At 40.8% G+C, this 19012-nt stretch overlaps 1 protein-coding gene across 11 annotated transcripts in view; it reads left to right on the top strand.

Annotated features, from left to right (window-relative positions):
* Positions 1–1253: 1253 nt before the first annotated feature.
* Positions 1254–19012, top strand: part of LOC112254863 (pleckstrin homology domain-containing family A member 1) — a 41831-nt gene continuing 24072 nt past the window's right edge. For 9 of the 11 annotated variants that reach the window (XM_042324293.1, XM_042324259.1, XM_042324284.1 and 6 more), the window contains exons 1-2: positions 1254–1360; positions 14671–14882. In XM_042324293.1, the coding sequence (XP_042180227.1) occupies positions 14742–14882 (141 nt within the window). In that variant the 5' untranslated portion in view covers positions 1254–1360; positions 14671–14741. Of the gene's footprint in view, positions 1361–13160; positions 13381–14670; positions 14883–19012 lie in introns of those variants that run through there. The other 2 variants (XM_042324264.1, XM_042324291.1) reach the window with 2 other exon arrangements.

The following is a 19012-nucleotide window of genomic DNA, read 5'->3' on the forward strand; positions in this document are numbered from 1 at the left end:
AAGTACAGATACCTAATAAAAACTACTTAAGTAGTACTTTAAAGTATTTTTCTTTAGTACTTTACACCACTGGTTAAAAGTGTGACCAGTTTGGAGTTTTGTACTAAGTGTGATTTAAAAATATTTGTAGTAGGTGCATGCTTATCAATAACTGGAAGAAACAATTTCATAAATGCATCAAGTGCAGCTTCTGGATGCTTGTCATTATACACATCAGAACAACAAGTATGATGTGTTGTTAAAATGAGGGGTTTAGGAGTGTTGTGCAATGGCATTATGCTTTCTACAATTTACAACTTACACTAAGAGCAGGAGGCCCATAGATGTGTCTGGAAATCATCCTGCTACTGCAGCTGTACAATGTTTCCACTATAGATGAGAACATCTTGTTTGTGCAGCCATGTTGACTCAGGTGTCTAATAAGGATGAATGGCATCAACTAAAAATGGTTGTCTAGCAATGATCAACAACCAACTTGACAGAGCTGGAAGATTCTTGAAAATAATAATGGATAAATGTTGCACAATCCAGGAGACTCACAGCAGTAATCACTGCCAAAGGTGATTCTAACATGTATTGACTCTAATCAAGAAATGCTGGTGTTTTATGTTTCAATCATTTTTACATTAATTTTTTTACAAACGTTAGAATGTTTCTTACACTTTGACATTACAGAGTATTTTCTGTAGATCATTGACAATTACATCCATTTTAATTCTGCTTTGTAACACAACAAAAATGTGGAAACAGTGGTTTGAATACTTTCTGAAGGCACTGTACAGTACATAGAGTCGGACTAAACTGCATTATCCTGGTAAATGGTAGTATTACCCTATGCATTGGCCTAGGGTCAACTGAAAAGCACAGCAGTGGGATACATTTATCCTTGTATTTGCTTACTGCTATTTACATTAGATATGCCAATTAGATTAATTGTTGAAATAATATTTGTTAGATTGTTAAATTGTTGCAGGTGTTTGATCATCAATTTGAGAATACTGGGCCTAGCTGCTGCATATGATAGGCCAATGTGTGCTATGCCTGTGTTGTATACGACATGATATGAGAGTAGGCTACTAACGTTTGTGTCTAGTTGATGTGATCGCAATAAGATCCGGCAAGTTTCTCAAAGGAGCCATGAGCGTAATAGCGGGCAACGGTGATGGAGCTTTCTTTGACCAATATATCAAGTCTTTGGCTTTGCATTAAAAAAAACGCAGTTCTTCTTTTGGACGCTAGATGGGGCATAAACGCATTATTTGACATAGTTAGCCTACGCTAACGGCAGCCTGTTTGCCCCAGCACAGGACGAGGGAATGGGCTAGGCTGAATCAAGCACTCCTGCGTGAAGACAACTTGTGTAAGTTGCAAGCCGCCAAATACCAATGTAGAGTTTATTTGAGATTGACGTATTGGTAGCTAGCTAGTTACCAAGCTATAGTAAAGGCTTCGACGTGAACTGGCTAGCATTTGAAGTGCGTTTTGAACGTGCCATGGGTTGTTGGCTAATGTTATGCTTACCAGCTAACGTCATCCAGATGTCAGAGCTCATTCTGAGCCAGGTTAATAATAACTAACTACTGAGAACGTCAAGCCGCTGTATTATTTGCTTAACAAGTTAACGTTAGCTAGCTATATCCCGACTAACTTGGCTGGTTGTAGTTAACTAGATAACGCGTTCGCTAGCTAGAACTGATAGCTACTAACTACATGTGAAGTGTTGTTTTTAGCTGTCAAGTTAGCGCTAGCCTTTTAACGTTAGCTATTTCATAACGTAATTAAAAGCCACTATCTGCAATTCGTTATAACTAAGGTTTGTTCAGCCAAACTAACGTTACTGCAGCCCAGTCATTTGCATTTAGTATGGGCCTCCTAGCTAACGTTAGCTAGTTACTTTACACAGTTGCTATATTTTAAGTTATGATGGGGTTAATTAGCTATCTACCTTACTAGCCAAGACGGTTGTACTAAATTAGCTCTCTTGATGACGTTTACACTTCTTATATATAAAAACACATGAATTCAAGTCATTCAGGTCCAAAGTTTGCCTCACGTGCTCGACCAGATTCATTCACTACTTTGCACTACTAGCCTATAGGGCATTGGGTGCCAATAAGGATGTACTCTCCCTCTGTTTTACAGTCAGAAAAATACCTCGGTTATATTCCATAGGGTCTACTGCCAACTATGAAATGTGCCTCTACTCAAATCTGTTTGATCTCTTTACTCGACAGCTGCATCTCCAGTTCATGGTGAGCAGCGATTTGGTCAGGAAGTGTAGTAAACCATGGTCATAATAGCAAGGTCAAAAATAGTGGTGAATACACAACCTGTCACTGTTGTGTTATGGTGTGGTTTTGTGCAACCTCTTGAGGTTTTTCACAAGTTCTGTCATTCGTTCGGGTATGCTTCTGGTTGCTGCTAGGTCAGACTATTATTGTGGTTAATCAGTGTTGAATAGACACACTACACTGGGTTTATCTCAAGCTTTGCTAGGGGCACTTTCAGATATCCTATTACACTTGTTTTGCTGCCTTGCATGACAGCAGAATTGTATAGAGAAGCTGTTTTCGCTATAAAATAACAAAGGCAATATTTTTGTTAACACTAACCAACCTGTTAGGCATGTGATGTAACCTACTATTGATTCATACAGTATTTTCTTGCATCAAATACTGCCTATATGATGGACCACATCATCCAATTTACAGGACAATTTTTTAGGACCAAGAGAGAAGGGGGTTCTGTGCCACTCTTGCCTCGAGTGTGTTTTAGTGTGTTGTTCGAGCCCAGGCCTTTTGTGAGACATTACAAGGTCCCTCTCAAAAATGTAATATGGACAAAAGCTAGCCTGCAAACAGAATTGAATTGACCTGTAAATTGAATTAACACAGTGGAGTGAGCAAGCCACAGGTATTACAAATGCTAATTGCCAAAACACCACACATGCACCTCTGTCTTGTCACATTAGCGCTCAGCAATTCATATTCATATGCGTTATCGCAATGCATTGCTGTTGTAGTGTATTTTGAGACCATCCAGCTATAGTTTTAACAATGTTTGGTGGGTGGACTGCGGCGATTGACTTGGTCGTGATTAGAGGTTGACCGATTAATCGGAATGGCTGATTAATTAGGGCCGATTTCAAGTTTTCATAACAATCGGAAATCTGTATTTCTGGACGCCGATTATTATTATTTTTTTACACCTTTATTTATCCTTTATTTAACTATGCAAGTCCGTTAAGAACACATTCTTATTTTCAATGACGGCCTAGGAACGGTGGGTTAACTGCCATGTCCAGGGGCAGAATGACAGATTTTTACCTTGTCAGCTCGGGGATTCAATGTTGCAACCTTACAGTTAACTAGTCCAACGCTCTAACCACCTGAATACATTACACTCCACGAGGAGACTGCCTGTTACGTGAATGCAGTAAGAAGCCAAGGTAAGTTGCTAGCTAGCATTAAACTTATCTTATACAAAACAATCAATCATAATCACTAGTTAACTACACATGGTTGATGATATTACTAGTTTATCTAGCGTGTCCTGCGTTGCATATAATCGATGCGGTGCGTATTCGCGAAAAAGGACTGTCTTGCTCCAATGTGTACCTAATCATAAACATCAATGCCTTTCTTAAAATCAATACACAGAAGTATATATTTTTAAACCTGCATATTTTGCTAAAAGAAATCCAGGTTAGCAGGCAATATTAACCATGTGAAATTGTGTCACTTCTCTTGCATTCATTGCATGCAGATTCGGTCGATATGCAACAGTTTGGGCCGCCTAATTTGCCTGAATTTTACGTAATTATGACATAACATTGAAGGTTGTGCAATGTAACAGGAATATTTAGAGTTATGGATGCCACCCATTAGATAAAATACGGAACGGTTCCGTATTTCACTGAAAGGATAAACGTCTTGGTTTTGAGATGATAGTTTCCGGATTCGACCATATTAATGATCTAAGGCTCGTATTTCTGTGTTATTATGTTATAATTAAATCTGATTTGATAGAGCAGTCTGACTGAGCGATGGTAGGATTGCAAGATTGAATCGCTGAGCTGACAAGGTAAAAATCGGTCGTTCTGCCCCTGTACAAGGCAGTTAACTCACCGTTCCTAGGCTGTCATTGAAATAATGTGTTCTTAACTGACTTGCCTAGTTAAATAAAGGTGTTAAAAAATAAATAAAATTCGGTGTTCAAAAATATACCGATTTCAGATTGTTATGAAAACTTGAATCGGCCATTCCGATTAATCGGTCGACCTCTAGTCGTGATGCATCTCCCTTGGCATCCCTGTGACCTTCCTACCTTTTCTTCTGCTTCTGCCTCTGCATAGCTTGCTATTTGGAATTTTAGGCTGGGTGTCTATAAAGCACTTTGTGACAACTGCAAATGTAAAAAGGGCTTTATATAATACATTTGATCTGCAGCAGGAGCCGAGCCCATGGCTCATTTAATTTGTGACTGACTTCGCTATGATCTGAAAGAAGCATACCAGAAATTAATGCAGTTAGGTGGAAACTTATGGTGAAGGGGAGAGGCAAATATAGATATATATTAATAATAATATATAGATATAATTATATAGATATAATAATATATAGATAGATAGTTTGGATATTACTCACAATGACACAGTAGGTAGCCATTGTTCCACAAGCCCTCACCCCATCATCACTTTTTTACTGTTTCCATAATTCTCCTGTCTCTCACTTCCTCCATGATCTTTTTTACTTTCTCCCTCCCTTCCTTCCCCTCTACTTTGGTGCTATTTTATTGCCCGGCCACTTGGTTACCAATGGGGGACAAAGCATTCTCTCACATACGAAGAATGAGTGTGGATGCTGATGTTCGAGTTAGGACTAAGCCCAGAGTCTATGGTTCGGTTCACTCCCCCCTCTGACCTTCTTGTTTGACCTTTCTAACATGGTGGCTCTGCAGTCTATAGCTTGCCCTCTTCCATCTCAGTTTTTGAGCGCTCTATTCCCTCACACATCGAAAACCCCAGTTTTTCTGCACAAAACAGAGGCTGTTGCTTGTCATTTGTATTTATGGATCCACATTAGCTCCTGCCAAGACAGCAGCTACTCTTTCTGGGGTCTGGCAAAATTAAGGCAGTTATATAATTTTTAAACATTACAAAACATAACAGATTTCACAACACTGTGTGTGTGCCCTCAGGCCCCTACTCCTCTACCACATATCTACAATACAAAATCCATGTGCACGTGATTGTATAGTGTGTATGTTATCATGTGTGTATGCATGTCTCTGTGCCTATGTTGGTGTTGCTTCACAGTCCCCGCTGTTCCATAAGGTGTATTTTTGTTTTTTAAAATCTGATTCTACTGCTTGCATCAGTTACCTGATGTGGAATACAGTTTGATGTAGTCATGGCTCTATGTAGTACTGTGTGCCTCCCATAGTCTGTGCTGGACTTGTGGACTGTGAGGAGACTTCTGGTGTCATGTCTTGTGGGTTACGCATGGGTGTCTGAGATGTGTGCTAGTTGTTTAAACAGACAGCGCGGTGCTTTCAACATGTCAATACTTCTCACAAATACAAGTAGTGATGAAGTCAATCTCTCCTCTACTTTGAGCCAGGAGAGATTGACATGTTGATGTTTGCTCTCTGTGTACATCCAAGGGCCAGTCGTGCTGCCTTGTTCTGAGCCATTTGCAATTTTCCTAATTTCTTCTTTGTGGTACCTCACCACACGACTGAACAGTAGTCCAGGTGCGACAAAACTAGAGTCTGTAGGAGCTGCCTTGTTGATAGTGATGTTAAAAAGGTAGAGCAGTGCTTTATTATGGACAAACTTCTCCCCATCTTAGCTACTGTTGTATCACATTTTTAAATGTTTTAAACTTTTATTTAACTAGGCAAGTCAGTTAAGAATGATTTTTGCTTCCCTCCAGGCCTGAGGGCACACAGTTTCTAGTAGGCTTAAATTGAAGATGTGGCAAATAGGAGTGACGATATCGTCTGCTATTATCCGCAGTAATTTTCCTTCCAAGTTGTCAAACACCAGTAGCTTGTCATTGTTGATAGACAACAAAAATATGTTCACCTCTTCCACACTCACGTTATGGAAGTCAAAATTACAGTTCTTGTCTTTCATAATTTGTTCAAATATACTTGGATCTGTAGTCTCATCATTTGTTGCTGGCATGTCATGCCTAAGTGTGCTAATCTTGCCAATGAAAAATTATTCAAGTAGTTGGCAATATAAGTCGGTTTTGTGATGAATGAGTCATCTGATTCAATGAATAATGTTGTTGAATTTTCCTTTTTCCCCAAAATTTAATTGAAGGTCCTCTAAAGCTTTTTTCTATCATTCTTTGTCATTTATCTTTGTTTCATAGTGTGGTTTTTTATTTTTATATAGTTTAGTCACATGATTTTTTTAAATTTTCAGTACGTTTGCCAATCGTTTGTGCAGCCAGACTTATTTGCCATTCCTTTTGCCTCATCCCTCTCAACCATATAATTATTCAATTCCTCATCAATTCACAGGGGTTTAACAGTTTTTACAGTCCTTTTCTTAATGGGTGCATGCTTATTCGTAATTGGGATAAGCAATTTCAAGCACATTTCTGCTGTGGGATGTGATCAATACATGTTGATTTCATTCCTGTGCTGTTTGTAGGGTTGCATATTTTGGGGAATATTCAGAGGTGGAAACTTTCCGTGGGCATTACCCGGAATATGGGAATTATCATAAATATATGCAAATTATATTATTACCATTTAAATGCAGATGTTTTTTTCATTGTGTATATATTTGCCATATCATATGGAGACAGAAACATCAACCTTTTACCTTATCATAAGTAAACATAATTGCTAATGATTAAATCCTTCCAATATAAAACATTAAAAAAAAAACATTTAGCTATGAATTGAACTTTAAATGAGTTGACTTCACTAGTGATGCACCGGTATAACATTTTTGGCCGATACCGATTCCAATATTTTCCTTGCCAAAGAAACCAATAACCGATATTAACATTTTTATAAGCTTTCTAGTACAGTTAAATAGTTAACACACACACATTGACGCATCGGTCTAAGGCACTGCATCTCAGTGCAAGAGACATCACTACAGACCCTGGTTCGAATCCAGGCTGTATCACATCCGGCCCCGATTGGGAGTCCCATATGGCGGCACACAATTGGCCCAGTGTCGTCCGGGTTTGGCCGGGGGTAGGTCGTCATTGTAAATAAGAATTTGTTCTTAACTGATTACCCATTACCAGTAAGACATCATCAAAACCGATTTCTTTTACTTACTTGCGGTTCTGTTTCGTTGTTCATTTGTTCAGTCTTTTCATTCTCAACCAGGATTTCTATGAAACACCGTTTGGGTCTTTATGTGTCAACAAAGATACAATTTAGCACTATTTGACGTGTCAAATAAGACTATTGACCAATCAGGACCTGAATATGACTGCACATTACATGATAATTTAACGTGTTCATACATTTTTTTAACTTGCTAATTACACACTGATTACACTCACTCGTATTTCATATGTCACAACGATTCAATGATACGTATGCTATGATGCTGGTAAAGTTCTCACACACCTATAGTGCTGGTCATTAAAAAAATATAGGTAGCCTATGGATGCAAACAATGTTCTTCCCCAAAAACAAAGCAAAACAACAATCTGTTTCAGTAGCTATAGTTAGCTAGCTAACTATATAGCTAGGTGTCATCATCTAAAATAACCCCAATTTATAAGACAGTTCTTATGTGAAGCTAGCCACAATAGTAGACTTTATGGTTAGCCTTCAAAATAAAAGTATGGCATAATTCTACTATTTGTATTCATTTGCATCACTGTCAAAGACACTTTTATTTTGAAGGCAAACCACAAATTCCACTTTGTGCCCAGTCCTTATTGTGGCTAGTTTAAAAAAAGATATGCTCGACTGCAACGTGTTAACTAGACAGATGAAGCTAGCTGACTGCTTGCAACGTTAGCTTTGTGCAACAGGATTAAGTAGCTGGCTATTTATTTATGTACTGAAGTTCAATTTCATTAGGCGAACGACAAGTGGCAACCTAGCTAATACTTATTCACAAGGATTCCTAAATCATTGCTAAGAATAATGAAAATGACTGCAGTTGGTGCTAGCTAGGTACCAAGCTGAAGCTAGCTACCCCAGAAGTTGCGGTCGATCAAATGATGCTTAATTAGCAACGCGGTATTGTGTAAACATCGTTCGTGGCCGGTGTTTGCTTGTTTGCAGACTTTTTTTGTACAGCTTTGACAGTGCTACTGTAACTTTTTTGACACGCAAAGACCCAAACGGCATTACATAGTATGTATGTTGTGAAGCTAATAGCAGTGACACCATTACTGTGTAACTCCGGTAGGGCAACTTCTGAAAAACAGTGCACTTGGTAGTGTGTAACAGTGCTCGATCAGTCGGCGAAAGCCAACATCACCTACAATAGAGAACGGTTGATTGTCAAGGGTCCATTATCTTGGCTTTAATGTATTTTGCCTTGAACATCATGAACTCTGAGGCCTCTCTTCACTGTCACTTTCCAACCTTGTTGAGGATGGCTCGTTGTCAGGCTCAAAAAGACTCATTTCCCCGGGTGGCCACCAATTTTTCAAACCTTGTATTGGTCAACCTGTTGCATTGATGTATGTGTTCCCAAACAAGGACCAGTTGCTCTCTGAGGCGGCTGATGTTGGTGGGATTTAGAGGATGATGGAGGCAACGGGAAAGAGCCTCAGATCCACAAAGTCCCTTCCACCAGGTAGCTGATGAGATATGTGGCCACGACTGCCATATTGCAACTCCATCCCAAAGCCCTTGCTTGGAAGTATATGATTTGCTTGACCTTCACTTGAACTCTGTTGAACTCTGTATCCAGCAAATTAGTGGATTAAGCATGTTTGGTTGGAGGGGTGTATGCTGGGTGAAGAACATTCAGGAATCTCTTCCAATACACATTGCTTGTGCGCATCAGAGGTGAACCAGTTGCATACACAGCTCGAGCAAGACTTTCATCAGCATTTCTGACTACGTTCCTCCATTGAGTTAAAATAAACTTGAGCTGTTGCTATCGATATCCATGCTATTGATGACCATGAGCTGTTTCTATCGATAAGGTGTCTGATTCATCATTTTCACCTCAAATATAAATAGAGGGACTTTTGTCAGAGGTTGCTTGTTGTGAGCGCTGAGGGAACTTTATGCACTTGGCCAGATGATTCTGCATCTTTGTTGCATTCTTCACATATGATTTGGCACAGTATTTGCAAATGTGCACAGCTTTTCCTTCTACGTTAGCTGCAGTGAAATGTCTCCACACATCAGGTAGTGCCCGTGGCGTTTTCCTGTAAAGATTAGAAAAGTTAGATTAAACAACTACTTTGTAAGATAAATGTTTTAAAATTAAATATATGGAAACGGGTGAATTAACACTCAGTAAGTAGGCTCAAGCAAGCTAAAAGGATTTTGACTCTGTCAATCACAACATTCTTATTGGCAGACTCAACAGCCTTGGTTTCTCAAATGATTGCCTCGCTTGTTTCACAAACTACTTCTCCGATAGAGGACAGTATGTCAAATCGGAGGGCCTGTTGTCCGGACCTCTGGCAGTCTCTATGGGGGTGCCACAAGGTTCAGCTCTCGGGCCGACTCTCTTCTCTGTAGACATCAATGATGTCGCTCTCGCTGCTGGTGATTCTTTGATCCACCTCTACGCAGACGACACCATTCTGTATACATCTGGCCCTTCGTTGGACGTTGTGTTAACTAACCTCCAGATGAGATTCAATGCCATACAACTCTCCTCCCAGGGCCTCCAACTGCTCTTAAATGCAAGTAAAACTAAATGCATGCTCTTCAACCGACCACTGCCCGCACCTGCCTTTCCGTCCAGCATCACTACTCTGGACGGTTCTGACTTAGAATATGTGGACAACTACAAATACTTAGGTGTCTGGTTAGACTGTAAACTCTCCTTCCAGACGCATATTAAGCATCTCCAATCTAAAATTAAATCTACAATCGGCTTCCTATTTCGCAACAAAGCATCCTTCACTCATGCTGCCAAACATACCCTCGTAAAACTGACCATCCTACCGATCCTTGACTTCGGCGATGTCATTTACAAAATAGCCTCCAACATTCTACTCAGACTGCATCCAATTTGTTATCACAGTGCCATACGTTTTGTCACCAAAGCCCCATATACTACCCACCACTGCGATCTGTATGCTCTCTTTGGCTGGCCCTCGCTTCATACTCGTCGCCTAACCCACTAGCTCCAGGTCATCTACAAGTCTCTTCTAGGTAAAGCCCCGCCTTATCTCAGCTCACTGGTCACCATAGCAGCACACACCCGTAGCACGCGCTCCAGCAGGTATATTTCACTAGTCACCCCCAAAGCCAATTCTTCCTTTGGCTGCCTCTCCTTCCAGTTCTCTGCTGCCAATGACTGGAACGAACTGCAAAAATCTCTGAAGCTGGAGACTCTTACCTGCCTCACTAGCTTTAAGCACCAGCTGTGAGAGCATATCACTGCACCTGTACATAGCTCATCTGTAAATAGCCCATCCAATCTGGGGCGGCAGGGTAGCCTAGTGGTTAGAGCGCTGGACTAGTAACCGGAATGTTGCAAGTTCAAACCCCTGAGCTGACAAGGTACAAGGTTTTGCCCCTGATTGGGCAGTTAACCCACTGTTCCTAGGCCGTCATTGAAAATAAGAATGTGTTCTTAACTGACTTGACGAGTTAAATAAAGGTTAAAAAAATTTAAATAATAATCTACCTCATCCCCATACTGTTATTTATTTATTTGTCTTGCTCCTTTGCACCCCAGTATCTCAACTTGCACATTCATCCTCTGCACATCCTACCATTCCTGTGTTTAATTGCTATATTGTAATTACTTTGCCACCATGGCCTATTTATTGCCCTACCTCACTTGCACATGCTGTATATAGATTCTCCCTCTGTATTATTGATTGTATGTTTGTTTATTCTATGTGTAACTCTGTATGTGTCGAACTGCTTTGCTTTATCTTGGCCAGGTCGCAGTTGACAACAAGTTCTCATTTGCATCTAGCCTACCTGGTTAAATAGAAGGTGAAATAAAACATTTATTTAAAAAACCACATGGTAGCATTAACGAATTAGCAGAAATTGTTAACCTCTCTAGGGGGTGTGGGACGGTAGCGTCCCACCTGGCCAACATCCAGTGAAATTGCAGAGCGCCAAATTCAAAAACAAATACTCATTATAAAAATTAATAAAACATACAAGTGTTATACATCAGTTTAAAGATGAACTTCTTGTTAATCCTTGTTAAACCATCAGATTTCAAAAAGGCTTTACGGCGAAAGCATACCATGCGATTATCTGAGAACAGTGTCCAGCAGACAAATCATTACAAACAGTTACCAAGTAGAGGAGTTACACAATTCAGAAATGGCGATAAAATGAATCACTTTGATCTTCATATGGTTGCACTCACAAGACTCCCATTTACTCAATAAATGTTAGTTTTGTTCGATAAAGTCCCTCTTTATATCCAAAAACCTCAGTTTTGTTTGCACGTCTTGTTCAGTAATCCACAGGCTTAAAGGCAGTCACAACAGGCAGACGAAAAATACGAAAAGTATCAGTAAAGTTCGTAGAAACATGTCAAACGATGTTTATAGTCAATCCTCAGGTTGTTTTTAGTCATAATAATCAATAATATTTCAACTGGACAAAAGGTTAAAACAAGAAAGGCGCACTCTCGGTCGTGGGCATGATAAACCTCTGGGACACTGCAGTGTCCACTCATTCAGAGTGGTCTTACTCCCTCATTTTTCAGAATACAAGCCTAAAACGATTTCTATAGACTGTTGACATCTAGTGGAAGCCATAGGAAGTGCAATTTGAGTACTAAGTCAATGGAATCTGTATAGGCAGTCAATGGGAAAACTATAAACATAAAACAAATCCCAATTTTGCCTGCCATTTCAGTTCTGTTATACTCACAGACATTATTTTAACAGTTTTTGAAACTTTGGAGTCATATAAAATATATTTACCCCACCCAGTATTGTAATCAAAACTTACCAGAAAGCATGTAGTCCTTGGCTCAGACAGTGTACTAATGTGGGCTCAATAGCATCTCATTAGTGTGCAAGATCTTGAGAATCAGCTGTACATGTGTTGGACGAGTGCACTGCACATGTTATTGAAGAATGCACTGTGCATGCAGAGTGTTCCAATTGAATTGGAGATAGTTTAACCAAAATATGCCATAAGACTCTTTTGATGAATTTAAGCAAAATTCCCAAAATTCCCGCACTTCCCATGGAAAATTTCTGGGAAAAATTCTGGAACTTTACTGGAAAGTTTCCAACCCTAGTTTTTTGTAACTACACTGGTAGGTTGACTGAGCCAGGTTGCAGGCACTGGTTACGGTATGAATGTTTTTCTTGAGTGGGCAGCTTGATGAAAGCAGCTTCCCACAAGAATGGGCTTTAGGTGAGGCAGATGTTGAGCCTGTAGCCATATTACTTCAACAGTATTTAATTAACATGAGATCCTCTCTAATCTTTACAGGCATGTGGCTCTGAATGCAACACCACCACTGGCATTTGTATTTTCTGTAAGCGTTTCACTGTATCATCAAAGGTATTGTCTGAGTTTCAGAGATGTTCAGAATATGAATTGTATTTCCACCAACCCTCTGAAGCCTGACACAGTCAGTGTCAATTGGAGTTATAGGCCTACATGTTGCAGCACTATTGAAATCTCCCCAAGAGGATATTACTGGAAGTGTGTGTGTCACTGTTGACCAAGAAACATCTCAGGCTAGTCTGAACCTCACCTTCATACACTCTTTTAAAGCTGATGTTTAGGATCAGCCCTGACTGGGTGTTTTTCAAGCGTGTGTGTGTGTCTATGGAATGACTCCAGTGGATGCGGAGGCTAGCCCTGACGTCACCCCTTTACACAATGCACAACAAGCAGGCCTTTTGTCCCCCTTATCCTCCCACATACTGCTCATAATGTCCTGGACTCTTTCTCTGAATCAGAGGGAGGGAGAGAAAGAGGGTCCTTTATCGTGGACACCATAAGGTCTGTTTCATGCCAATTCCTTCAATCAGAAATGATGACAGTAGGGATGTTAATCGGTTAGCCAGCGGAAATACGTTTGACTTGTCATGCATATCGGTCTGTAGGTTAGTTTGCGAACCTCCCGTTCTTCATTCGGATGCATAGGCTATAGCCTGCCTACCTTTGACTATCAGCGCACCTCCCACCACTTTGCAATGTGAGCTTGAGGCAGTATAATTGTTTGAAACCTGAACGTTTTACTTTACTTATAAGGTAAGTCTTACCTTGCTCCAAAGTAGCCTTGCAAAAATCCATCCATAGAAATGTAGAGGCAATTATAATTATTTTATAAAGAATTGCTCATGCCGTTAACCAGCATTTTTCTCCTGTTTTATTGGTTTTCATATCAACTTTCTTTTGTTGTCCAGAAGCGAAAAAGCACAGTCCTAGTCATATTTCTTTCTAAGTTTCTAATGGAAATGTTCATCTGTCAAGTGGAACTACTCACATTAGGTGTGCAGTTTAGAAATGGTATTTCTGCAAATTGCATTTGGACAAGTGTTTTGAAAATGTTTTATATTAGGTGCTTCATTACAGGAGTTTCATGTTCAATAATAGGCAATAGCCTTTTCACTGTTTCCATTAAGCTCTTAATAAGAGCTTAATGGCATCCTTGTATACATGCATAGTTTCAGAGAGGAAGAGGCGAAGCAAGAGGTTTCACTCTCTGTCCAAAATAAGTCCAATGCATTTTCTATGGCTTATTTTGGGCCTAAGCTTGTCGCCTGCCTTCCCACCTTGGTATGATTCCCGTTCATAGGGCGAAAACATAAGCATCCCGTCATTTTATACAGATCTCTGATAGTATTTTCTGTTGGTCACTTCATTTTACTGTTTGGAAAAAATGTAACCATTTTGTTGAGCAGTTAACGAGGGTCAGTTAGTCAGCAGCAAAATTGACAGAAATTTGCATCCCTAGATGACAGTTTAACCATGCTACAGCAATGTGTGCAGTATTATATCCACACAAGTTTTACGTTTACCTACATGTTGTAAGCTTTCACTAGTCTTGATTTGGAGAGTTGAAATCAAAATGAGTCATTTGAACCACCAGGAGATGTTGGTTGGCTGGCTGCTCAGTCTTTGAGTTAATCAATATTGCTCAACCCAGCTCCTCAGAGTATCTGGTTGTTGAGATGTTGACTGAGCTCCAGGTCTGTACTGGAAATGAAACTCTTCTCAGTCAAGTTACCGTCTATGAAATGATTTCTCAGCTAATTCTCAGCTTTGAGTTTGTAGAGGCGAAAGAAAGGCTTGGGTAGACGGCAAAGGCTTACCAGATGTGAAGGGAGGGAAGAGAAAAAAGGATATGGGGGGATGGTAGAGTAGGTGACAGAAGGAAACTGATTACATGGAAAGGGATAAATGAGATAGAGTTTAAGTTTGTCACACGATCCTAGTACCAGGTGGCTGAGAGGCTGCCAAGGCTTGCCAGAGAACACTGGACTGGACAACTCTTCATTACACCTTATCCACTCACTTCCCTCTCTTCCCTCCCTCCAGGCTCTCCTCCATCTAACCGCTTCTCCTCCTCTCTCCCGGCCCCTGGGTCAGGGAATGTGCCAGCCCTGGAGATGCCTTACGTGGATCGGCAGAACCGGATCTGTGGCTTCCTGGACATCGAGGAAAACGAGAGCAGTGGGAAGTTCCTGCGCCGCTACTTCATCCTGGACACCCAGCCGGGCAGCCTGGTGTGGTACATGGATAACCCTCAGGTAACATACAGTAGGACAGCTGGCGAGCATTAGCTGTTAGCATTATGGATGTTACTTTCAGGGATGGGCATTTTGAAATATTACAGGTAACTGCCAAAATAATAGGGTGTTGTGCCACCACAAGCCGCCAGAACAGCTTCAATGCAATTTGGCATGGTTTCTAAAAGTGTCTGGAACTCTATTGGAGGGATGCACCACTAGTCTTCCACATTGCCTTTTATCATTTGGTGTTTTGTTGGTGGTGGTGGAAGACGCTGTCTCAGGTGCCGCTGAAGAATCTCCAACAAGTAGGGCCCTGTAAAAGTCTTTTTGTTTTTTTTAAATTCCCCCCCAAAGTCCTTTTTATCTTTCCAGGTTTCTGTTTACCCCCCAGCTTTTTTCTTGCAAAATCACACTTTTTTTTAAATAGAACATCCAATTGAGTTGTTTTTCTATGTTGACTACAATTCTTAACCACATCAGGAAACTACGTTTTAGGTTTTAGATTTTTTAAATTTTTATGTGCTCATTAATTCCAGTACGCACATAGCAAGAGGCTGTTGGTTAATGGTGTTTTTGTAGCGCACGTGATGGTAGAGTTGAGGCAAATAATCATGATTTTATTCTGCCAGGTAAGCATAGGCTACTTTGTAGTTAACATTGAACTGTTTTTGGGAAAGCCTTTCCATCTACCAGAAGATTTTTCATTAGCATTATTGCTAACGGCTACACAGTGGTAGCTGTGCACACTGTACATACACAGAGGGGGACTCGTTGCCACTTCAAAAAGATGCAGGAAATCCAAGTCACTGATGCATTCTGTTCATGTCTTATTATAAACTTTATTTTTAATTGTTAAGTTTAAATAAATGTTTTAATATTGTTGAATTACATATTATTCTCTCGATTCCGTGATTCCGTCCGTGTTTTCCATTTCGCAGATTTTATATGGCCCCACATAAGTGTTCAATTGGGTTGAGATCTGGTGATCGACACACACCCTTTAAACCCCCCCCCCCTATACTCCTTTTAAGAATTAAGTGGTCCGATGAAGCAGATGCTAAGCTACAGGACCAGCACAGACTGGAATATGTTCCTTGATTCATCTTATAACATTGAGGAGTTTAACACATCACTCATTGCCTTCTTTAAATCTTTAAACCCCTAGAGCGGTGGTCACCAAACTTTTTGTGAGTAAAGATCACTTTCACAGACTAAAAGCTTTTTTTTGCATTTACCAAATAAAAATAGTTCTGTAGGAATGTGGTTTGTGCAGTAGGCCCAATACATTATCACAGTTTGGCTATATGGCTATATGCCTCGCCTGCCAATATTGTTCTTCTCAGACCATATTCTATTTCAAAACTAGAGCTTTGATAACAAAATAGATCACTTCAGGGCCCGACACTAACTTTTTTGTTTACAAATCTACCAGCCACTGAGATGTTTTACCAGCAAACATGTTTGTGCCATTATTACACCAAAAACAAAAAACAGATGAGCGTGCTTTGTAATGTTTCAAAAACAATACTTGTATTACTAGTAAGCAGTTGCGACCCGCCATTCAGGGCATGTGGGGCAGAGCCACCTGTTTTCAGCCCCACCTGTTTAGCTAAAACAAATATATTTTTTGTTTCCTGTTTTTGCATGTTATTTTTGGTGTTAATACATGTCACATATCAGTTTGCAAACAATGTCAAAGTTAATTGCACCACATACAAGTTAATAAGGCCAAAGACAACTATGGTCTCTTATTTTCTTTCTAAAGGCAGCTCCAAAATGGAGGTGTTTCAGCCTTGCTCAGTGCTTTCTGTTGTGGTGGGGCAGTCAGCAGAAAATACACAGCGTAGGGGTTTTCTTATGTTCTCTAGTTGTGCCGGAAATGGCTCAGTGTTCTGTCACTCTTGGGGACACTCAGCGCAAAATCTACAGGGAGAGGTAGAAAGTTCAAGCCCCTTGGGTGCTGCCATAGATTTATATTAGAAGTGTCCATCCAAGAAGGCTCAAGGTCATTGCTGCCCACTGCACTGAAGATAGGAAACACTGTCACCACTGATAAATCCACCATAATTGAGAATTTCAATAAGCATTTTTCTACGGCTGGCCATGCTTTCCACCTGGCTACTCCTACCCCGGTCAACAGCACTGCACCCCCAACAGCAACTCGCCCAAGCCTTCCCCATTTCTCCTTCTCCCAAATCCATTCAGCTGATGTTCTGAAAGAGCTGCAAAATCTGGACCCCTACAAATCAGCCGGGCTAGACAATCTGGACCCTTTCTAAAATTATCTGCCGAAATTGTTGCCACCCCTATTACTAGCCTGTTCAACCTCTCTTTCGTGTCGTCTGAGATTCCCAAAGATTGGAAAGCAGCTGCGGTCATCCCCCTCTTCAAAGGGGGACACTCTTGACCCAAACTGCTACAGACCCTATATCTATCCTACCATGCCTTTCTAAGGTCTTCGAAAGCCAAGTCAACAAACAGATTACCGACCATTTCGAATCTCACCATACCTTCTCTGCTATGCAATCTGGTTTCAGAGCTGGTCATGGGTGCACCTCAGCCACGCTCAAGGTCCTAAACGATATCTTAACCGCCATCGATAAGAAACATTACTGTGCAGCCGTATTCATTGATCTGGCCAAGGCTTTCGACTCTGTCAATCACCACATCCTCATCGGCAGACTCGACAGCCTTGGTTTCTCAAATGATTGCCTCGCCTGGTTCACCAACTACTTCTCTGATAGAGTTCAGTGTGTCAAATCGGAGGGTCTGCTGTCCCGGACCTCTGGCAGTCTCTATGGGGGTGCCAGAGGGTTCAATTCTTGGACCGACTCATTCTCTGTATACATCAATGAGGTCGCTCTTGCTGCTGGTGAGTCTCTGATCCACCTCTACGCAGACGACACCATTCTGTATACTTCCGGCCCTTCTTTGGACACTGTGTTAACAACCCTCCAGGCAAGCTTCAATGCCATACAACTCTCCTTCCGTGGCCTCCAATTGCTCTTAAATACAAGTAAAACTAAATGCATGCTCTTCAACCGATCGCTACCTGCACCTACCCGCCTGTCCAACATCACTACTCTGGACGGCTCTGACTTAGAATACGTGGACAACTACAAATACTTAGGTGTCTGGTTAGATTGTAAACTCTCCTTCCAGACCCATATCAAACATCTCCAATCCAAAGTTAAATCTAGAATTGGCTTCCTATTTCGCAACAAAGCATCCTTCACTCATGCTGCCATACATACCCTTGTAAAACTGACCATCCTACCAATCCTCGACTTTGGCGATGTCATTTACAAAATAGCCTCCAATACCCTACTCAACAAATTGGATGCAGTCTATCACAGTGCAATCCGTTTTGTCACCAAAGCCCCATATTCTACCCACCATTGCGACCTGTACGCTCTCGTTGGCTGGCCCTCGCTTCATACTCGTCGCCAAACCCACTGGCTCCATGTCATCTACAAGACCCTGCTAGGTAAAGTCCCCCCTTATCTCAGCTCGCTGGTCACCATAGCATCTCCCACCTGTAGCACACGCTCCAGCAGGTATCTCTCTAGTCACCCCCAAAACCAATTCTTTCTTTGGCCGCCTCTCCTTCCAGTTCTCTGCTGCCAATGACTGGAACGAACTACAAAAATCTCTGAAACTGGAAACACTTATCTCCCTCACTAGCTTTAAGCACCAACTGTCAGAGCAGCTCACAGATTACTGCACCTGTACATAGCCCACCTATAATTTAGCCCAAACAACTACCTCTTTCCCAACTGTATTTAATTAATTAATTAATTTTGCTCCTTTGCACCCCATTTTTATTTCTACTTTGCACATTCTTCCATTGCAAAACTACCATTCCAGTGTTTTACTTGCTATATTGTATTTACTTTGCCACCATGGCCTTTTTTGCCTTTACCTCCCTTCTCACCTCATTTGCTCACATTGTATATAGACTTGTTTATACTGTATTATTGACTGTATGTTTGTTTTACTCCATGTATAACTCTGTGTCGTTGTATCTGTCGAACTGCTTTGCTTTATCTTGGCCTACCTGGTTAAATAAAGGTAAAAAAAAAAAATTGGCCACAGATAAAATGACATCAAATCACGTTATATCTACCGTAGCTTTGATTGGACTGATC

This window comes from Oncorhynchus tshawytscha, linkage group LG01 (assembly GCF_018296145.1).
Source record: "Oncorhynchus tshawytscha isolate Ot180627B linkage group LG01, Otsh_v2.0, whole genome shotgun sequence".
NCBI classification, from domain to species: domain Eukaryota; kingdom Metazoa; phylum Chordata; class Actinopteri; order Salmoniformes; family Salmonidae; genus Oncorhynchus; species Oncorhynchus tshawytscha.